The sequence below is a fragment of the Amborella trichopoda genome, chromosome 3 (assembly GCF_054954075.1).
Source record: "Amborella trichopoda isolate Santa Cruz 75 chromosome 3, AtrichopodaSantaCruz75HAP2 v2.0, whole genome shotgun sequence".
Taxonomy (NCBI): domain Eukaryota; kingdom Viridiplantae; phylum Streptophyta; class Magnoliopsida; order Amborellales; family Amborellaceae; genus Amborella; species Amborella trichopoda.
In genome coordinates this window covers 26,508,544-26,532,004 of record NC_142338.1, presented here as the reverse complement: position 1 = coordinate 26,532,004, position 23,461 = coordinate 26,508,544, and the positions used below count along the sequence as shown (strand labels likewise).

The 23,461-nt window shown below is 40.9% G+C and overlaps 1 protein-coding gene across 12 annotated transcripts in view; it reads left to right on the top strand.

The window, feature by feature from the left end:
- The window catches only part of LOC18437336 (uroporphyrinogen decarboxylase 1, chloroplastic), a 61,629-nt gene that overhangs the window by 29,281 nt on the left and 8,887 nt on the right, over positions 1–23,461 (top strand). For 4 of the 12 annotated variants that reach the window (XM_088860429.1, XM_020669054.2, XM_011626217.3 and 1 more), the window contains one exon: positions 2,271–2,528. The exons of 2 other annotated variants lie outside the window; for them this stretch is intronic. In XM_088860429.1, the coding sequence (XP_088716555.1) occupies positions 2,271–2,528 (258 nt within the window). The remainder of the gene's footprint in view (positions 1–2,270; positions 2,529–23,461) is intronic. 6 more of the 12 variants (XR_016051007.1, XR_016051006.1, XR_016051008.1 and 3 more) reach the window with 6 other exon arrangements.

Sequence of the window (23,461 nt, the reverse complement as noted above, 5' to 3'; positions counted from 1 at the left end):
AAGATGGAAACTGAAAATGTATGATTGTATAATTGAAAAATCTTAGCACAATTGATACTCAGCAAGATTATTGAAGGAAAAGTTCATAGTCACAGCCATGATCATGTAGTTCATCGACATGCAATAAAAGGGTTGGATGGTGATGAAAAGGAGTGGTTTTGACATATATTCAACTAATTGAATTTTACATCCCTATTCTCTGTCCAACACATCAGAACAGTTAATAACTCCATTGTCGTAGGGTTATGATGACCATATAAATCATATTACATAAGATATAGGCCATAGAAACCTCTTTGTGTTGATGTGCATGTGTGTATGTGTGCGTGCATGCACGCGCATGTGGCATGTGTGTGTGTGTGTGTGTGTGTGTGTGTGTGTGAGAGAGAGAGAGAGAGAGAGAGAGAGAGAGAGAGAGAGAGAAATGTACGAGTAGAACAATTACATCATCCAGCTCCCCAAGAAAACAAAGAAATGACTGTAATACCATCAATAAACTGGCTTGAAAATAAAAATGCTTGATGGAGTTACAAAATTAATGCCAGAAAGTTCACGAAAAGTTTGCAAGTGTTCAAGCCTAGATGTGCACACCTTTTGAATGTCTAATATGTATCTTATCATGTGTGTACACATACATATGTAATTACTGAAAAACTTACTTTCACCATTCACTGAAGTGATGAAGGATTGTTCAAAGAAATGCATCTTTTTTGCTACTGAGGTAAATTGATGGAGATAGTTAAGAGTGAAGGAAAAAAGGAATATTACCATTCATGTTGTACGAACTAGTCAATAATAGTGCATGCAAGTTGCAATGGGAACCCAATGAAAATTGGTCCAAAATATTTGATAGTGCAGTCTAAAATCCTGTATACTTACCATGAATTGTGCCCTAATTCTCCTGTTTCAAAGAAATTTGTTGTTTTTCCTACATTTGTGTCATGCCCCTCAAAGAAAACGGTTTTTTGGTTTTTCAACTTTGCTTTTGCATTCTCTTTAATGTCTGACGTCAGCATTAAGCCTGCTCTTTTGCCATGTTAAATTTGATCTAGGTCTTAAATGACGAGGAATCTCAATGAGAGATGTCTTTTTCTTCTTGAGGATCTGTAAAATTCTATGCATTCATCTCTCTCCCTTATGAAGGTTTTTGAATGAGAGAGCATAGACAATTTTACTAGACCAACTATTCTTACAATTATGCTGTACCACAGCTGAACTTGATATTTCTTAATTAAACCACTTTCTCTTACATTTACATTTTGTACACCGCATGGTTACCCTTTAACATGTACATCTTTCTTTTTATTGGTTGTGTTAGTGGTGGATTTGTTTTCTTTTGGATATTCAATCAGGTTTTAACCTATTGATGAGATATATGCCATGCTGGAGAAAGAGGTCTGGGCTGCAAACCTCTCTCCTTCAAACGATGTTGTCTAACTCAAATTGGAAATCACATGCATGGCATTGCCTCGATTTCTCTTCATTTGATAAATGAAATGGACTAACCTTAGCCAACCTCGAACTCATTTTAGTAGCCATGGTGGCCTGCAATGGATAATAAATGCTTTTCTATGGTTTGGCTTTATATTTGATGTCCTTTTCATGGTTATGTAAATATCTGGTTTGGTCGCATCATATCTAGAATTGTACACTCCTTAAGGATGATGTCTGTTAAGTTTGACTGATTTTCATGTGCCATACTCCGGATTTTTTGACACTGCCATGTAGTAATAGTTCCATTTTCCACATTTGAATACTATGACATGTAAATGTTTGACTTTCATTTGCAGTTTGAAGCATTCAAGCTTCAATATTATGGATGCAGAGTTGTATTGTGATGGACATGTGAAAATATTTTACATGTGGTTGGATTTTTGGCTGAGCTTGATGTTTTAGAAATTGTTTTCTACTTGGAGATTGAAACTGTGAAAGTCAGATATCAATTAGATAATGCATCCAAAACTTAAAAATATCATCATCATCAGAACCTTTTCCCAACTATTTGGGGTTGGCTCAAAACTTAAAAACAAAGAGGTGTGAATGATTAAAACCATGTATATTTACCACAAACAGAATGCATATCAGTTTGTTTAGGACAAGAACCCTATTTTATTTTTTGCCACAATTTACCAATTTCAGTGGGTTTTGGCAGTGTAACTGCTTGCACTTTGAAGCACGCTCCTTACCTTGTTGTTCCTGCTTAAGTTTGTAAGTTCTGATTCGGTGAATATTTATTTTGTGTGGCAATGACCTTTAACATTTATTCCTAGGTAGGAAGTGGAGCAGCAGTCCTGGGTTTTGTGGGTGCACCATGGACGATTGCTACATACATTGTAGAAGGTTGTACAATTCATACATATACAACTATTAAAGGCATGTGCCACACTGCACCACATGTATTGAAGGGTCTCCTCTGTCATCTTACACAGGCAGTAACTGACTATATTGTTTTTCAAATATTTGATTCATGGGGTGGCCAGCTGACACTTGATATGTGGGAGAAGTGGTCCAAACCATATATCACAGAGGTAAAAGTAAACGGTTACTTGTGGATGTTGCTGAAGAATTTTGGTTTTCGTAGCTTCAATTTTTTGGCTGCATGTAGTCTTCAATTAGTGGCAGTTTTCGTTCATTTCTGTTTTTAATTAAGCATTTTTCTGCACTAATCAAAGTTTAAGCAATAGGTAGAAGGAGAGAACTGCGTGTACATGTCGTTATGACATTCAATTCTAGTTTTGTAGTAACGTGCGTGTAACTTTTATTATTTTTATCTACTGGTCTATAGGGACATCAGTTAGCCAAATTTGATCGGTCGTAGAAAATTTTCATGTAATGTTTTTCAATAGAAGCACCAAGTCAATACTTGGCTATGGTGAAACCTGAAACCTGGGAATATGATCTGCGGACACAAGCATTTGAGAAAGTCTCTGACCAGGAATTGTCAGTTTGAACTTGGTGGTCAGGACCATCTGGCAAATTGGTTCCCATGTTGTGACCAATAAAACTGCACAACCATAATTTCTTCTATTTTTTATTTCCTTTTAGGCAATTGGCTTCCCCTAGTTATACATATAGTGATATATTTCAGCGATAGAGAGAAACTCATGGGATATGTTAGAGTGCCACCTATTACCCATAAATAAATTGGGTAAAGGGGTTGGAAAAGAAAATTAAGGCAGCCCTTGTAGTGAAAGAAAGAAGAAGCCAGAGGTTGTGCATAAGAGGAGTGGTTGAATCGTGCAATGGATCATCCAAAACAGACCATTATATTGTTAGTAATGCAAATATGCCCATGGCAATATCAAATATTACATAAGAGTACAAAATAAATAAAACCAAACAGTAGCTTCCCGGAGGAGCAGGGTCGGGGGCAGAAGCAGAAGCGATGGATCGAGACATATAGTAAGTTCCCTCAATCGGGAGCGTGTTCTGTGCAATTTATTAAATAATATTTTTTAGATAAAAACTTTAATAGAAGTTTTAAAAAGATGCAATCACTCTATAATATCAGTATTAACAATAAAAAATTTACAAATATAAATTATATTTAAAATTAAAAACTGCAATTCAGTATCATTCAATAGTATTTTGATGAAGCGCAAATTGATGTGACTGTAGAATTATTATGTAGTTTATGACTATGCTATCATTATTATGTAGTTTTAGTAAGTTTGGCATAAGATTTCTAAAACTAAGGATTCAGATTTCTAATATTAGGGATCGAGATCCAATGGAGATCCTGATTAAGGAATGCCAGATTGTGATTGTAGAGTGAGATCGCCACCTTAGTTGCGAGATCCCAGTAACCATGTTCCAAATATGAATGTCCTATTTATAAGTCTGTCCTTGTATGTCATGTCAATTGGTTTCCATACTTGGGATGTCTTTCATGGACTAGTGTAAGAGGCAAACATAACTCTAATCATACCCATTTTCTCAATGGGACTAAATGGTCTACTAAGGGTGAAGTCCTTAAACTTTCTCTTAACCTGTCCCAAGCCCGGGTAAAGGAGATAGGTTGTATTAGGTAGGCAGCCAATGTAAAACTTTGCCACATCTTATCATGAATCCTGAACCTATGAGAAGAATGGAGGGACGAAATTCATGTAGCCGACTCCAAATAATTGGGATAAGACTTGGAAGAAGATGATGATGATAATCTAATCCATGTTCTTGATTGTATCCCTTTGCAACTGTCCTTGCTTTGAACCTCTCTATGGGACCATAAGCCTTATACTTTGTTGTATACATTCATTTTGATCCCACAACATTACATTATTTTATACACAATTTTTATCCCACAATGTTTTTGTCTTTAATCTTGCAACTATCACCCACTTTCTACATTTATGTAGTGCTTGAATCTCCTCATTCGCTGCTCTATTCATTTGGCGTTCTTCACCTACTACTTCATATGAACCGGGCTCATACTCTTTTAGAATTTCTGTCAAGAAAACTTGGTGTTCAATAGGAAGAGCCATAACTTACCCAACTTGTTATGGAATGCCTAGTGCGGGCTGATCTTATGAGTTGATTTTGATCCCAACATCAATGGACTGTGACATACTACATCCTTGATTTGATCGTTTTTGAGTGTTGAGGGAGTTATCAGGCTCTTCGGTGTTGGTCTCTACTTCTTGATGTACAATTTCAAATTTTGGGATGTCTTTCATGGGCTACTCCCTTCTGCCTACTCTTTCGTCTTGGTTAGACTATCAACTCTTTGTTATGCTTTTCATATGCTGTACTTTGATCTTCCTCAAATAAGCGACTTCTAATAGCTGCTAGTTCACCATGTGACAAGCTGAAATTATATTTGTTAGCAATAGGGCTCAACGATCAATGTTGGGTTCTTCGACAGCAACCGGAATGCCTTCCCTTCATATTTTTAGAAGTTTTGGGGGAAGATACATAACAACAATATCCTCTTGTGCATATTGGTATAGCTTATAAATAGACACATTTCAGATTTTGTCATCAATTTATCCCATTGATCCATTGACACGGACTCAACAATAGCGTCATAGCAAGTTATAATCCAGGCATCCTCCATGGATAAAGTATAGAGACTTTCGACTCATGTTTATGGTTGGTAACCAATAAGTAACAGGTACGACAGTGTGAGAAGCCTCACTCCGCATAGTTTTGGGAACTCTAATAGCTGCCTCTTTATATGTTCTTGCTTTCTTCCCACTGTACAATTTTGTTAGGGTGTGTGAGGATAGGAAAGCTCTTATTTAATTCTATTGTTGGAAAGGAAGTCTCTGAATTTGTCAGATGTATGCTCCACTCATCCACCATTTCGGAATCGAGTGATATGGCGTTTAGGACTTAAAATAAATTGAAATTTAACAAAGACATCAAAACATTGGTTTTTTGCTTTAAGAAGAAGATCCAAGTGAATCTACTGTAATCATCAGTGAACAAATAGTTAGAATGAAGTTTTCGATTCCACAGGGGAAGGGTCCTAAGCATCAGTCTGTACTAACTCTTAAGGAAAATTAGCTCTTTTATTATTAATATGAAAGGATTTGCCAAGCTGTCTGCTGGACCTTAAAACTTGAATCTTTTTATTAATAGAATACGATGAAATCAAATGTAATCTTTGGGAATGGGGTGGGGCATAGGTGGTTAGTGGGGCGGATGTCACAACATAACATCCTGCCCTCCATTCCCACTGTTAACATGTAAAAAAAATAGAAAAAAAATGAAATCAAACGTAAATTTAGATTCCACAGGGGAAGGGTCCTAAACATCAGTCTGTACTAACTCTAAAGGAAAATTAGCTCTTTTATTATTAATATGAAAGGAAGCTCGCAATGTTTGCCAAGCTGTCAGCTGGACCTTAAAACTTGAATCTTTTTACTAATAGAATACAATGAAATCAAACGTAATCTTTGGGAATGGGGTGGGGCACTGGTGGTTAGGGGGGCGGATGTCGCAACATAACGTCCTGCCCTCCATTCCCACTGTTAACATATAAAAAAAAAAAGAAAAAAAATGAAATCAAACTTAATTTTGTACACTCTCAAGGCCCACAATGGGCAAGTAGCTTGTGCCATGTGAACAGTAAGCTTTATCAGGAAAGAAAGCTGAAGATGGCTTAACTGGAAAGAGAGAAGACGACCTCATTTCTTGACTATGACCATCCTTGATGCAACTTCTTGATGATGAAGGTTTCTCAATAAAGTATAGATTCCCTTTTTGTGTTCCATAAGGGCATGTTGTCTTCATGTGAAGATCTTTTAGGAGCACAGAGTTAGGAGTAAATATCAAGAAGCACTAGATCATTAGATAGTTATGAAACATAAGATTTTGTTTTATTCTTGGAACCAAAAAAGTGTTAGGCAAAGAAAAAGATCCCAAAGATGAGGAGACGACGACATTGTCAATGCCAGTGATGGGGAGTTGAGTGCCATCCCCTGCAACGTCTTTCCCTTTACCAACATATGTATATAAGGAAATAAACTTACCCGCATCAGATGTCATATGATTTGCAGCTTCTGGATCCATAGTCCAAGAAACATCTGGTGGTACTAAAGAAGGCATTCGATGCTGCAATATATTTGGATTTGCAATTGGGCGTGTCAATGCAGCAATATTTGGAATGCATGCATCATATCTATGGTAACACTGGGAGGCAATGTGATTTGTTTTTCCTCAAAGCTGACATGAGATGGGCTGGTTGGCGCTGGTTGGTTGGGTACTGGTATACCCTTGTTGCAGATTGTTATAACCAGCACATTTTTTATTTCCATAATGCTGCATGGATGTATTGAATCTGCTAGGCTCATGACAATGAATTTTTCTTCCTCTTCCACGTCTCTAGTAGCCATATTGGAGTTTTAACAGTTGATGTTTAAGACATCATGAGCATCTTCTTTCAGTTTCAACTGGTTTTTCTTAAACAAAGCTTCATGTTGCTGTAAAAGAGGGTAAAGTTCATCGAAGCCAGTGTGGGTGGTCTGGACATGACTAATGTGATAAACATGTCACCAAGTAGGTAGGGTATTTTATCATCATTGCTGACCTCATGATCACTGGTCGCTAACTGATCACAAAGTCCTTTCACTATATTAAAATCCCATGGAATGATTGTTTTGATGTATCATGAAAATTCTTTGGGATGCACGAACCACAAAATTCTCTGTGGTGGAACAAAATATCTGTTTATCAATGTGGTTTTGAGGAGATAAAAGTTTCCATAAAGGTATCCCATCAGTCTTAGCCCATGTTGGTTTGAATGTTTGACTTTTTTTTTGGGCGAGTCAGTGGGGAGAAGGCCCCTACCCTTGGTCAGAATTGAGCCTAGAACGTAGCATTGCAAATCGTTTGTCGGTAACCAATTAAGCATGGGTTCTTTGCCTAGTACGTTTGACTTTTCTATATTATGAAGTTGGTAGAGTCCTATTTAATCGAGAACAAATGTGGGAACATGTTAGAAGTCAAAGGAAAGCTTGCAAATGAGGAAGCCATGTAAGGATGAAGGAGGAGAAATTAGCTTTCACAAATAAAAGGAATTTAGGGTTTGAAGTTTTCAAAGGAAAAATTGAGATTTGATCTGAAATTTTCTGATGTGATTTTAGTGTTCACAAGATCTTAGGAATTAGGGTTCACAAAATAAAAAGGTTGTAGGGTTTGAAACTTTCGAACCCTAACTATGAAAGAAATAAATCACATATCCAATCTGACATTTTCAGATCTGATTTTAGGGCTTCAAATCCAATTTTGGGGCTCATGGGTATATAATTTTAGATTTTCAGGTCAAGCAGATTTATTTTGAAACTTTGAGATCTGATTTGAGAGGGAAGAAGGGAAGATTCTGATCTGATTTTTAAGAGAGAAGTAGAAACAAAATTGATTGTGAGGGGAAAGAGGTTATGATGAGATAGGCAAGATCAAGGTCTGTGGTGAAGGAAAAAGTTGGAATAGAGAAGGGAAATAAGTAGAATAAGGTTTGGATTTGAAAGGGTTTGTAGTGATAGAAAGAGTTGGCTTTAGACATGGAGAAAAAGCCTTCTGAACGCTCTTCAACCAACAAGCTGTAATACCATGAAAGAAAGAATAGAGATTATGCACAAGGAGAGAGAGAGAGAGAGAGAGAGAGAGAGAGAGAGAGAGAGAGAGAGAGAGAGAGAGAGAGAGAGAACAAGGCAAGAGTTTAGAACAAGGAAAAACAAGTTTAGAGAAACTCTAAAACTTTTTGCTTCGACTATTTCTCAAAACTAGTGGTTGATGATGGTCAATTTTTGTAGTTTTTGAAGTGCCCAGTTCTGAGTTTAGATAGATGCTTGCAATGGTTCATGGGTCCAATAGATCATGGTATAGGTAGGAATTTCGGGCTGAATTAGATAATGCAATTATGCCTGTTGGGCTCCCCTCAGTGGGATCCATTTCATGTTTGCAGATGGGTCCATGAAAAGAGTAGGGGAGGAAAGATGGATGCTAGCATGGAAGGTTTTGGAGAGTATATCATGAAACAGTAATTCATGGATATCTTACTGAGTGAAGCCAGATTTACCTTGTCCAATTAAATTTCATAGAATCCAGTTTCTACCAAGCTAGAACAGTTCATGGTGACTTCAGAGTTGGAAGGACAGTTCCCAAAAGTGGACTTGTACACTCTAACCCGACCTAAATCTGATCACTTACCAACCTTTCTTGATACTAAAGTGAAAAAACACAGGCACTATACCCGTAAGTTTTGAGTTAGTATGGTTGGCAGACATATCATTGTCAACCTCATGAGGAAGTTCCGGGAATCTAAGGGTATAAAGGGGTTGGATCAGGTCTGGGTCGAGCCCTCCAGGTCTCACCCATTTGGGTCCTAGTTGGACCTTGACCCTACCTTGACTTGGTTCAGGTCCAAGCCATTGGTGTTGGACCACATCCGCTGTGTTAGGTCAAGTCCAGTTGTAATTAAATATTTTTGTTTTTGTTTATATATATTTTATGTAAAAGTTTACAAAGAGACCATTTACTTTTGGTACAAAGTCACAATCATTTTTGTTTGCCGGATTTCAAATTAGGTGGTTGTGAGTGTGGATTGACTAGATTCAAAATTTAAAGAAAATCTCTCGAACTTCGTGACACAACTTAAACTATCTGATTTGAAATTGGATAGCTAGAGGTATTTGTGACCTCCGTGTAACAACGACAAATGGTCTCGTATATATATATATATATATATATATATATATATATGTACACACATTTATACACATATAATATTGGGTTGGGTCAAGTTGCCCCCAATCGTCCCACCCTATAAGGGTTATGGATGGACCTTGACTTGGATGTGACCGAGGTGGGGTCCAAGTCAAATGGACTGGGAGCCGACCTGCTGGGTCTGGTTTTTGGGTCCAGACCATAATCCGAGTCGGTTCGGTCCGTCTGGTTTGTGGGTCGACCAGAGACTGTTTTGGCGAGTTGTAGTTTAAAATTGAATCTCTGTTAAATTAGATAGCAGATTCGGATATATTAGAGGGGCGACCCTTAACTGTAGAAGAAAACTAGTTTAGTGAAGAGATTAATATCGTCGCGTTTTTCTCTGGATTGCATGCTCGAGGAACTATTCGTGTGGGAATGAATGTGACGTTCATTGCCCTTATACCCAAACTTGAAGGAGCAGTCGACTTCAGACCTATAAGCCTCATCAACAATTCATACAACATCATGGCAAAGGTGCTGGTTACTAGGCTCAAATCAAGCTCACTCATTTCCCCTAGTCAAAGTATTTTTGTCAAAGATCGTCAAATCTTGGATGGAGCTTTAGTAACACATGAGTGCGTCCACTCAAAAACTATTTTGAAAACCCCAGGTCTAATTTTCAAATTGGATTGGGAAACAGCCTACGGTCATTTTGGCTGGAATTTATCGGAGGAAATCAAAATTACGATGGGCTTCGGCCCTCGATGGTGAAAATGAATTAGAGGTTGCATTTGGGGCTCGTATTTCTCCATCTTAATAAATGGATCTCCCAAGGGTTACTTTGTGCCTTCTCGGGGCCTAAGACAAAGAGATCTCCTATCCCCTTTCCTCTTTGCCATAGCCACTGAAGTCTTCGGTAGAGCAACATCCAGGTTTTACCAAGCTGATTTAGTGAAAGGCTTCAAAATTGGGGCCCAAGGCCCTACTGTCTCATACCTCCAATATGCTGATGACGCGCTTCTCTTTTGCGAGGCATCAGGCATTCAAGTTGACAACTTACTTCTCTTCCAAACTGCTTCCATTTCGCCACGGGTTTCAAGGTTAATCTTGAAAAGTAAAAAATGATCGGTATAGCAGTTGATCCACTAAACCTCCATGCCCTAGCTGATAGTTTGGGCTGTGGCACAGACACGCTCCCTTCTACATACCTTGGCTTACCGCTTTGTCATGATAAAGCCCCAAAAGCCCAGTGGAGCCACCTCATTGACAAATTTGAAAGGAAGTTGGCAACTTGGAAAGGGAGATACCTTTCCCCAGTGGGCGGATCAACTCTCATTAAAGCAGCTCTGCCCCTTATCCCGATCTTCCAAGTGTTTCTCTTTCACTTACCTGCTTCGGTTGCCTTTCGCTCAGAGCAACTAATGCAAAATTTCCTATGATCAGGCAATGAATCCTCCAAAAAATATCACCTCATAGCATGGAAGGTGGCTTGTCAACCCTGAGCAGCAAGGGGACTGGGAATCCGAAATCTTGTGAGGAATAACCAGGTCGTTTTAAGTTAATGGTGGTGGATACTAGCCACCAGGGAGGTCAATTGTGGCATGAAATTTGAACCCACAAATAGCACCCCTTGTTTTCCCATTGGTACATTCTCGATTCCTCGCCGCAAGCCTCCTCTGGCTTTTGGAAGTCTGTATCCCATTCCCTTCACCTATTCAAGGAATCCATTCACTTCCACCTTAGGAATGGAGGCAAGGTTAGATTTTGGCTTGACCGTTGGCTGAGTGCCTTGCCTTTATCCTCTTGTTTTCCCCTCGTTTTTCGGCTTTCCAGGAACCCTCAGCCTCTATTGATGTTTTGTTCCCTCGATTGGGTGCATCTAGATCATGGAATGCAGATCTTCGCAGACCCTTGTGGGATGCTGAACTTTCGGCCTTTCTTGCCTTCTCATCCCTTCTTTCCTCTTGCCACCTTGCCTCTCACGGAGAGGACCATTTCATTTGGGAACCAAACTATTCCGAAGTGTTCTCGGTCACCTCCCTCTTCCTCAAACTAATCTTTCCTCCTCTTGGGACTGCAGTTATCAACTCCTCTGTTCCCAAAGCCTGGAATCCTTTATACCCTCAAGGATTCAGGTCTTCTTTCTCTCCAAAAGAGAGAAGTCCAAATTCCTAACAGGTATGTGATGTGTTTATCCCATGAGGAGACCATTGCATATCTATTCATACACTGCGCTTTGGCGGGCAAAATCTGGTAGGATACTCGTCAACGTTTTGGGTGGCATTTGGTGACGCCTGAGTCAGTCACCCAATTATTCTTGCTATCGACCTTCCTTCCTTGGCCCAAATCCGGTACCATTCTTTGGAAAGCAACGACCGCGGTTACCCTTTGGGCTATTTGGAAGGAGTGCATCAACATAATCTTCCAAGGTCTTTATTCCCCATTCCATAAAATCAACAAAAAGCATTATGTATTGCGAGGTTGTTCCCTTATTTTGTGGCCACCAACCACAGTTGTTTTAGGTGGACAACAGTCGTTTTAGGGGAACAACCTAAAAATACATAATGCTTTTTCCCCATTCCACTGTTTCGCAGGTTGTTCCCTTATTTTGTAATATTTGTAGTTTTCTATTGTTTTTTTCTTCTGTCTGTCACCTCTCTTGGTGATATGTATTGCCCGTTGGGGAACTATATAACTTTTCTCTGTACGTATATAATGCTAACAGTATAAAAAAAAGAAAAAAAGCACAAGATTGCCTTAGATTAAAAGAGGTACTTTGATACCAGAAGTCAACAGTGAAATGGTTGATAGAGGTTCTTCTGTGCCATATATGAGAGGATGACCACTTCTATTGAGTGCGTTATAAAATCTGCATAAGGTTTCCTTGGAATAGAATAATCAGGGAAGCCATTGTGGAATATTTCAAAGGGGTACCCTAGGTAGAAAAGAGAACAAGATTGTCAATAAAGAAGATTTAAAATGACAAACCTTCCTTTCTTGTTGCTAGCAATGAAAGCAAGCAGTGGCTGGAACTTTCTTTCGAAGAAGAGGATGTCAAAAGGGCAGTTTGCAGTGTGAATCGTGACAAACCTCTTGGGCTTGACGGATTCCCGGATGTTTTCTTTCAATATTTGTTGGGACCTTCTAAAGGACTGGTTATTGAAAATGTTCCAAGATTTCCATCAGAGAGAAAAAGCTAACAGTGCCTTGAAGTTTATTGCCTTGGTGCTGAAGAAGGAAGGAACACAAGACATTAAATATTCGCGGCCTATAAGTCTTTGGGTAGTGTATATAATTCTAACCAAGGTTTTGGGCTCTAGATTGGAAGTTCTTAACAAGTAAATCTCTTTGCCCAAGGCAGCCTTTGTAGTGGCAAATTCTGCATGGGGTTATGATCACACAAAATTGCGTTCGTTTCGTGCAATGCTAAATGTCTAGGTATTTTATGCGAATTTGATCTAGAGAAGGCATATCGCAAAGTGGATTGGGCTAATATTTGATGATGCTATGAGATATGGATTTTGTGGAGAAATGAAGATGATGGATTTTTTGATGTTTATCATCGGTCCACTTCTATATTCTATTTAATGGGAGTTTGAAAGGGTATTTCTAGAGCTCAAGAGGTTTCTGATAAGGTGAACCCCTCTCCCATTTTTTGTTTCCAATAATAGCCAGACTTTTTTATTTGCATAATTAGGGTGTGTACAACACTAGACCCTTCACAAGATTTAAGGTGTCTTTCCATGGTCCAATGATATCAAATTTGCATTACTAAGATTGCACTTCAAGTTTCTACAGTGCCAGTGCTCAATAGATGAAGAACATATTCCGACACTGCTTTGAAGAGGCCTTGAGTCTAAGAGTTACTATGTCCAATACAAGGCCAATAAAGATATCTGTATCACCAGATGAGCTCAAAGATCTAGTTGTTAAATACATTAGCTGTGGTATTGAATGCCTTCAGAGATAATACCTGGGATTACGTTTAGGTGTTGGTAAACCAGGTGGGGCTGTATGATATGGTGTCCTAGAAAGGTTTCACAAGAAATTTGCTCCTTGGAAAACTATAACTTTGTCAATTGCAAGATACATCACCTTGATTAAGTCCAGTTTATGTAATCTTCAATTTACTATATTTCACTATTGTTAAACCCTTCATCTATGGCAACTAGAATTAAAAAATATGAGTGTTCTTGTATGGGGAGTTCTTCAGAGAAGAGAACATTTAATTAGTTCGGACAGGGTGTGCAATTTGCAAGAAAAACGATATATGGGAATCAAGAGAGTCAGGGAAACGAATAGGACATTTATAAATGGTGGTGGTGAGGAAAATTGAGAAAGATGAGCACATAATGGATCTTAAAGGATGACTGAACCAAAGGGAGATTATTAGGAATCTGGAATAGAATTAATACTTTTAGCCGCTTCGTGGTAAATATAAGGATGAATATGGAGAAGGGTAGGAAAACTGGGTTATGACAAGACAGATGGTTGGGTGGGAACTCGCTTGGGGAGCAATACCCGTCACTGTTTGCTCTCGTTAGATTATCTCGCAGTGTCAATAGTGGTTGTTGGTAACTATTTGCCCACGAAATTTATGGGAAACCTGGGGGATGAATTACTGGATTTGGTAAATGATGAAAGATATTACAACTAGTTTTTATTTAACTGAATCAAAAGGATGAAATAATCTGGACTCTAGATAGTAATTTTATCAAATGTTGAGAAGACTTTTAATTTGTAGAGTGGGCAACAAATCACCTGCTAGTGGAATATGGAATATACTTGGACCACCTAAAATGTTAGTAAAATGGGGCGAAGTGCTTACCATTGATCACTTGACAAACAGAGATATGATCATCCATGGTTACTGGCATCCCTCAGCCTAAGTGCAATTTTGCTTCACATTTCAGTTTGGTGATTCCATTAAGCAATCTTCATGGAACACAATTTGATAAAGTTAGGAGTCTCGATTCCATAGTTATTAAATCTCGATTGGATACTTTTGGAATCTAGATTCCGTAGCATCAAATGTCACAGTTCATAAATGCATGAAACTGTGATTTGATCAACATGGAATCTTGCTTTCACCTTTACAGAATCTTGATCTAATTTTTTTAGAATCACGTATAAATTAGAAATCACATCAACTAAGTAGTATGTTGTAACATAAATTTAAGAATTCTTATATAACTTGATTTCTACTAGTACTTGAACTTAACGACTACTTAAAGAGAGAGAAAGAGTAGTGGGTTTGATTTCATTCCCATGGATTACAACACAAAACGTCACAAAGGCACAAAATAAGTCTCATTTTCTAGTATATATAAAAATACAATTTAATTTTCAATTATAAATAAGATAATAATCAAGTGCAGAAACATTACGTAATGTCTCCCTATGCCGACCTTCTTTGCCCCAGTTCTCAACCTCCTTCTGCTGCCCCCCTCTGTCACTCGGCCCTCTTCTCCTGTTAACCTTGCTTCGGCCTCCCCCCTTGCCCCTGGTCTTTCTTTTCTCGCTCTATCCTCTTCTCCTCATCTGATCTCTATCTCTCCATCCTCTTCATCTCGGTTCACTGACCAGTTTCGCTAGTCCTTAGTGGGTGTCTTCCACTCCCAGAGAGATGATTTCAGAGGAATCGAACGGTGGGGGAAAAGTTCTTGGAAGGAGTCTGGTCTGGCTTGTGGAAAACTTTAGGACGACTTCGTTTTTTTTTTTTTCCCTCGAAAAATAGTGCTCTCAGTGCTTTGCGGAGCTCGGCTCGTGGTTCCTGCTGGGGAGCTTCTCTTTCTCTCTCCTGATGGTCTCAAGACTTGGGTTCTTTTCGCTATTAGAAGATTTGGCTCACTGCTTCTTCAATCCCTCTTCACACCAGGTGTCCGAAAACCTTTAAAGCTATCGGGATGCCTGCGGTCGTTCGTGGCCATCCACTTGAAGTCCCTTGAAACTCTCCCGTTCGCATCTATTTTGTTGATCGTTCAGGTCCTCGATCCTCATCTCATTCCGCCGTGCCTATGGCTTGAGGTTGCAAGTTCTTTTTACCTGGTGCTTCTTTCTTGGAGCTCAGCTACCCTCCTTCGCCTCGCTTCGTTCCGCCTTCTGGTTCAGCCGGACTTTTGGGACCTCCACTCTCAAACTTGGCGCTGCCTCTTTCGAAGGGCCCGGACAAGTGGACTCTTGTTTTCAGAAGATGAAACTTCCCCCCTTGTCGTTATACTCCCCATTCTCACCGTCAACGTCGTCATCTTGCAGCCCCCGCTACGTCGAGACCCCCGTCACTCCCTCCTTCCTTGTCATATGTGCATTCTGGTTCGATTGGCGTGCCACTCCCTTTGTCTATCATGTGCCCTCTATCGCTTACCTCTCAGCCGCCTCCCCTAGGTGGTCTTAATGACCCTGGATGACCCTGGGGCAGCTCCGCCATCATTCTCTATTGGCCCTTGTGGTCATTACCTTGATTTGAACCCTCTGAATGACCTGGTGACGACCCAACTGTCTTTTTCTGCTGGTTGCTCTGCCTCGAGTCTCGATTATATCCTCTCCCCTTGGCCATTTGGCATCTCCTCTCCTATTACCTACCCCTGTCATGTTTCCTATTTTGCCACCTACCCCTGATCTCTACCTGATCTCGAGGATTCATCTTCCGAGGTTGGATAGGTGTAACCCCTCCCTCGCTCACCCTCCCTGGCAGTGGCTTCCCTCCCTTCTCTCCTCTTTGTTCCCCCAGCCTTCCCATTCCCCTTAGCTCTGCTACCCCTGCCTTGCTCCACCTGTCACCTCTCCCTTTCTCCCGAAGTTTCCTTCCTCTCTCTGTGTGCCGCTCCCGATGGCTCCCTTGCTGCTTTGGGCCCTACGCTGTCTCTTGTTCCCCCATCCTCTCAACCGCCTGGGTTGTCTTTCACTCTGCCACCTAATGGTCTTACCCTTCCTACCATTTTCCTCTACCTTTTCTCTCCCCTTTTTCTCTCTCCCTTATGTTCCTCCTTTTGACTCTACTCCCCTTTGCCCTCTTCTGGTGTCTCCGCTGCTCCCTGTTGAACCTCCTCCCTCTCATCCCCCCTTTGATTGATCTTTCCCCCAGCCCTGCGGTCTCCTCCCTGTTGGCTGTTGCTGTGTAGGAAGCTTGCCCCTCCCCCACTCCTCCTCTTGCGGGCGAAACCTTTGAGCATGGACCCTCGTCTCACAATTCTCATTGGGATCCTGACTGACCCTTACAGTGGCAATCCACTGATTGTATATACCTATGCTTCAACCCCCCCCCCCCCTCTCCCTAGACCTTTTTTCCGCCTCCGTTCGATTATGTGGCAGTGGTGGCTTCCCCCACTCCTCGTTATTCCTCCCCCTCCGCTGCTCCTTTTACTATTACCACTTCTCTCTGGGATTGCTCCCGGGATACTCTTCCATGTCGCTGAGGTGCGGGAACTTTGGTTCCTTTCCCTTCACCCTCCCTCTCCTTGATAACCTGCCCCTCCCCTCCCCTCCCCCCCCCCATCTCTGTTTTCCCAGAACCCCTCCCTAACCTTGACTTCTACAATCTCCCCCACCCCCCCTTTGTCACCTATTCCTCATCCTTCACGTCCTTCTCTTGTTGTCCTTGTAAAACCTTCATCTACTCATCTTTGTGGGGTTCCCTCCGCCTGTGGATCCCTTCAGGCCTATCTACTCCATTTTTCGCCCTACCCCTTCAGACCTCCTCCCCCGGCTCGGTTTGCCTTCCCCCCTCTCCCTTGTGTGTTTGCCCCTTCTGGATCATTCCCATGGTGTTGGCTCCTCTGCAGGTCGCAGTGCCTCTACTTCTTCCGATGAGGTGTGGTCGAATCTGTCTCCGATATTGGTGGACTCTTCGTTTGTTGATGGTATGGACACGGCCCAAGGTGATGTTCGTGATGTTGTTAAGGTAATGGGCTTCCCTTACAATGTCCCCGAAGGCCCCTTCCACACCTTCTTCAATGCTGATGCCCAATCTAGGTTCAGGGTAAGTCGGAAGGGAAAGCAAGAGGTTGCAAAACTCACATGCAGTATTAACTATGATTGTGTTTGTTCTCTGCCCCTCTCTATTCCCCCCTATCCTGCTGAGCTATCCCTCGGTGGCCTCTGTATGAGGCGTTCCCCTAGGAACATCCCTTTCTCTATCCCTCCCAAATGTTAATTCTTTCTTAGAATATTCACGGGCTTGTTTTACCTCAAAAAAAACAATCCGTTAGGGACTTTTGTCTCAAATACAACCCCTCGATTCTAGTGTTAACAAAAACAAGTTACCTGTGCCTTCCTGTCTCCAGGTTAGGCAAGTATGGGGTTGTCGCCCTGTCAGTGGGAAGCTCTTCCTGCATAAGGGGCTTTGAGGGGCGTCTGGGTGATTTGGGACCCTACGGTCCGTTCCATCACCTCTACCCACATTGCTTCCTTTTCTTTGACTATTCTTTTCTCCAAGATCTCAGACGGCCTTTTGTGGAAGTTTTCTGCGGTTTATGGTCCAAATGTAGACTTGCTCTGGCGTGTTCTTTGGGACGAACTCAACTTGGTTGCTTCTTTCCAGCACTCCATTTGTTGTATATTGGGGGGGGGGGATTTCAACATTACCCATTGTTCCTTTGAAAGAAACAATTCCTCTAGGATCTCCCTAGCCATGCTACTTTGTTTGGATTTTGTCGACCTCAATAACCTCCTTCCACTCCCCATTCAGGGAATCCAATACACTTGGTCAAACCACTCACCTACTCTTACTCTCTCTAAACTTGACCATATTTTGGTAAGCATGGGATCTCATGTGGTAGCGTTGCCCAAACCCACCTCTGACCCCTGCCCTATTCTTTTGAATACGAATCCTGCTGCAGGAGGTATCAAACTTTTTGGGTATTATCTTGGCTGGAAGAAAAACCCTTGATATTCCTTATCCCTTCCTAGTGGCTGTCTCTCTCTAGCCTAGTTGAAGGATAGGCGGGTTTCAGAATATAATGTAAACTTCAACTTTTAAAGGGGAATTTTAAAAGCTTGGAGTTGCTTACTACCAGGGTCTTTCGAGATGCAAAAATGTTCAGCTCTTTGGGAACTTCAACTTTTAGATGTCTTGGAAGAAACTAGACCCCTGCTAGACCTTGAACAATAGAGTAGATCTCAACTCAAGTTAGATTATGCTATGATTCTCAAGAAAGAGGAGATTTTTTGGCACCAAAGGTCTAGCACCAAATGGTTAAAAGGTAGTGATCTTAACACTGGTTTCGTCCATAAAACCACTAATTGTAGGCATAGGGACAATACCATTTCCCATCTTTTAGTAGATGAGAGACTCCTCAACCAACCCCAGGGGATCGAAGAAGCTATTTTGTCTTACTTCAAAGATTTATTCTCTGTCCCCCTAGAGCCCTCGACCCGCTATGGGTGACCTCTCTTTCCTCATGCTTCTACTCGATAAAGCTTTGTGGTTGGAGAGATCTTTCTCTGAAGTTGAAATCCTAGAAGCTATCCATCTTGCCTCGGATTGGGCTCCTAGACCAAACGGGTACCCTATAGCTATCTTCAAACTTTTTTGGGTACATTTCGTATTGACGTGGTTGCTCTCTTCGAAAAGTTTCACTCTAGAGGAGTCATTCACAAAGCGAGGAACGCTACGTTCATCACCCTCGTCCCCAAGATCGAGGGTGCCAAACAGTTGAAAGACTATCGCCTGATAAGCCTGGTGAACTCCACCTATAAGATCATCTCCAAGGTCTTGGCTTCTCGCTTGAAGGAGGTCCTTCCTTTGGTTATTTCTCCTTCTCAGAGTGCCTTTGTCAAAGATCGACAAATCCTTGACGGTGCCTTAGTGGCCCATGAATGCATTTATTCTAGGCATCTTGCTAGTTTACAAGGCATTATTGTTAAATTAGACTGGGAAAAGGCATTCTATCACGTAGACTGGGCTGCGACCCTACTTCATAACTAAAAGCAGTAACCTCGGGCTTCAAATTGGAGAGTGCCTGATCTGGGCCAATTCAAACTTAACTTCGATGGGTGTTCACTGGGGATCCCGGAACTGCGGGAGTAGGTGCTATCCTCAGGGACCACTCGGGTGCTATTATTGACTATACCTCCAAGCACATTGGCCATACCGACTCTTCGACAGTAGAGGTCACAGCTCTCCTAGAGGGACTCAAGCTTGTCCATCCTCTCAGGATCACTTCACTTATTATTGAAGGGGATTCTAAGAATGTGATTGTTTGGGCTTGAAATTCATCCCCCTCTCCTTGGTCCTTGGCGCACATTTTTTATGAGATTAATCATCTTTGTAGGGATACACACGTCTTATAGAGGCATACTTGGAGGGAGTCAATCCTGGAAGTGTACGCTCTGTCTAAGGAGGCAGCTGCCCTGCTTGGCTCTTCGTTTTGGATCGGCTTCTTCTTTTGTCGGTTGCTTTGATTCCACATCTATGTAACTCTTAAAAAGATGGCTTTTTGATATTGTGTTTTTCCCCCCTTTTTTCATAAAAAAGAGGTTTTCTTTTACATAGAGCTTCCGATTTGTGAATAGCCTATGTTTCTCGGTTGGTTGTACTTTCTTCTCCCATACACTAAATGTTAACATTCTAAAAAAAAAAAAAATTTATAAATATGATAATGTCGTATGCTTTGTTAAAAAAAAACATGACTTCCTTAGTGGATTAGTGAAACGTTTGATATATTATTTCAAATTTTATGTGAACGCCACATAACAATGAAGCTGAAGGGCAAGTTCTAGAGATAAGGATATTGATATGGATGAGTGACAAGACAAGAAGGGATAAAGTTCCAAATAAATACATTTGGGAAAATTTAAGGGTGTCACCAATAGGCGATAAAATGAGAGAGAGTAGACTTAGGTGGGCTGGCCATGTGTGGCGCAAACCCAATACAACACCTGTTAGGAGGTGTGAGTTAGTTCAAATAGAAGGATAAAATAGGCAAGGGGCAGGCTCAAAAGGACATGCTTGAAAGTAGTGAGAAAAATCTATGAGGACTGATGGCCTCACTGAGGGTATGACCCTTAATAGAGTAGAATAACAGTCCGGGATTCGTGTAGCCGATCCCAATTAGTTAGGAAAAGGCTTTGATGGTGAAGATGATATTATAAGTGCTTAAGAACTCTATTGGTGTCTGAGAACTGTAATATCATTCCTAAATTCTGAGAATGCAAACTAAATATCTTTTTTTTTAAGTTCGTTATTTACAAGTCAAGTATTTGTAAAATTAGAAATTTAAAACAAAACACCCACACCCAAGTTCCATAGCTTTGCGCAATCCTAAACCTCAATAAGGTACATAGATTTCAATACCAGGGGAACCCTTGTTCATGCCTTTAAGACCATTGAGGATCTTGATTCCAATATTAGAACCTTGGCTAAGGGTACTAAATACATGTATTCCAACAATAAGGGAATCTTTGCTTAAGCATACTCTAGAACCTTGAACCTTTTTCCCTATGAAACTGGTTTATTGTTGTTTCCCATCATGGTTTCAAGTGGTTGAGTGTGTGATTCCATAAAGATAGGAATCTCGATTCCAATTGGGTCAAAACTTGATTCGGAAAAGTTATGAATCTCCATTTCATTTGGGTTGAAGCACGATTCCAAGAAGATAGGAATCTCGATTCCATTTGGGTTGGAGCCCAATTCCTAGAAGCTAAGAATCTCGATTCTTGCAATACGTGTTGTATTGACGACGATTCCAACAAGATGAATCTTCTAGCTGCCTGGATTCTGCACTTCGGATTCTTAATTTGATTCCAAATCTCAGGCGTTTCCAATAACTATGTGATAATCCCCAATATGTGCTTGATATGTAAAATGGATGTGGAAACTGTGAACCTTTTATTTTGCACTATCCTGTGACTATGCAATTATGGTCATTTATATTAAAGTTATTGATAGAATGAGTGTAGCAAATAAGAGGATGCTGAGATGGATGAGTGGCAAGACAAGAAGGGGTAGAATTCGAAATGAATTCATTTGGGAGAATTTAAGTGTGGCACTAATAGGCGATAAGATGAGACAGAGTAGACTTAGATGGACTAGCCATGTGTGGCTCTGATCAAGTACAACACCTGTTAGGAGGTGCAAGTTAGTTCAAGTGAAAGGACTGAAAAGGGCAAGGGGTAGACCTAAAAGGATGTGGTTGGAAGTAGTTCGAAAAGATATGGGGACTTATGGCCTCACTGAGGGTATGACCTTTAATAGAGCAGAATGGCGGACCAGGATTCGTGTAGCCGACCCCAATTAATTGGGAAAAAGCTATGATGATGGTGATGATGTTATTAAGGTTATTTGAGTTCACATGGGTGTGGCCAAGTTCAGTTCTTGACCTGCTAACACAATGGTACAACCCACTGGTCCCTCTGATAGGCCACCTTTGGAGAATGACAATTTTGGCCGTTTTTTGGGCAATTTGGCGTGACTGGCAGAACACGTAGTTTAAGGATCATAGGCAGTAAATTGTGAAAAGTGCATGAACAAGTCAGAAACTCGGTCTCAACTTGGATGGTAATTTAAAACTGAGGTTTGGATTTCCTAGTGGATGACTTCCAATCTCTTTGGATAGAGATAGTTTTTGGCTTTTTGTGGCCTTCAAAGGCCTTGATACTTGGTTGTTTTTAGTAAACGCTCTTTTTGTATTGCCCTATGCATTTTGTAGTCCTGCTTTTATTTTTGGAACATTCCTAGTTTGAGTGGCAATGTTAGACTCACATTGTTGGGACATGCTATGCGGGCCTACCCTCCTTGGGGAGTAACACACCTGGAATTTGTTTTTACACTATGGCACCGCTATGCTTTAGTCAGCGTTTGCATGGGAGACTTGTGGCTCATGGGTTTGTTGGGTTGGTTTAAGGTATAGATGGGGTTGTAGTATAGTTGCAAAGGCTTAGCGCATGTTACGATTCCATTGATAACATTCTTGTCCAATAATTTTCAAAGGGACTTTAAATTGTTTTGAATAAGATAAAATGGTGTTGTTTTCTCTTGTTAATCACCATTGTTTAGTTTACAACATGGTGTTAGGATCTTTTGTTATAAGTTGAGGGAAGTTCTTATTGTTTTTAATTTGTTAAGAAGAGGTCCTTAATGGGAATTTTCACACCCCACGTTGAGGTCGTGTGGCATAAAATTGGGCTACGTGGTTTGACCGATCGACCCCACAGCATGACAAGCGCGTGATCGTCATTAGGTGTAAAGTCAATGGGGTGGGGCCCATTTCATGTCTAGGTGGTATGTGGAGTACATGAACGGCCCTTATTTGCAGTTTGGGAAAATAAAAAAATGGTTGAGGATGGTTACTTGGATAAGATTTGGTTTCGAAAATTTAAACTCAAAGTTGGTTAGGAAATTGGATGAATGATAGGAGATCTATTCTAAGTTAAGATCTAGTTATGGTGAGTCTTGTTAGATCTGGAAGTGCTATAAAGAGATCCAATTGGATAAGGAGATTTGAAGAGATTTGGAATGTAGGAATTTTAGGGATTATGGTCCTAATCCATGATGGCTAGCCAAGGGATGGATGGCTGGGATTAGCTCTCACATACCATAGATCTCCCGACTTTAGTAGAAGACTAATTCACCTAATTCTAACTTTACGTCTCTATATAAAGGGTATCCATCCACTTATGTATAGATCACCACATCTTCCCTAGAGATTTAAAGCATCATGTGCATGATAGAGAGATTTTAGAGGAACAAGAGTGTGCCAAGAAAATGAGGCTTTAGGGTTTGTTGTAAAGGGTATTGTGAGAGCTAGAGGTGGTGTGTGAGTGGTCTAATAAGGGTGAGGATCTTAAACTTTCACTTAACTGTCCCATACCCGGTTAAAGGAGCTGGGTTGTGTTAGGTAGGCAGCCAACATAAAACTTTGCCAAAACTTGTCATGAATCCTGGACCTACAGTATCTGTTTATACTAGGGTGTTCCTCATAAGCGATGCCCTGTACCGGAACCTGGGAACAGTGAGAAATGAGCAAGGGTTGGCTAGGGCATTCCCCAAAAGCGACATGCCGTAGTACCGCTTGGTTGCGGTAAAAAATAGGCAAGGGTCCCCTCGACACTCTGGACCAGTGCAAGAAGTTACTCCAAGAGAATGGGATTCGTCTAGCCACATGATGACCCAGTGTTTCAAAAAGCGTTAGGCAGGACCTAGGCGGTCGAGGGGGTTCAGGCAGCCCAGCGCCTAGGCAGGTGCCCAAAACTTAGGCGGCTCAGTAGATTTTTTTTTTTTTTGGCTTTTCTCTCTCTAAAATAAGCTCTAATGAGTTTTAGGTTTCAAATGAACCTAAAACCCACAATTTTGCACTTTTAATATTATAAAAAT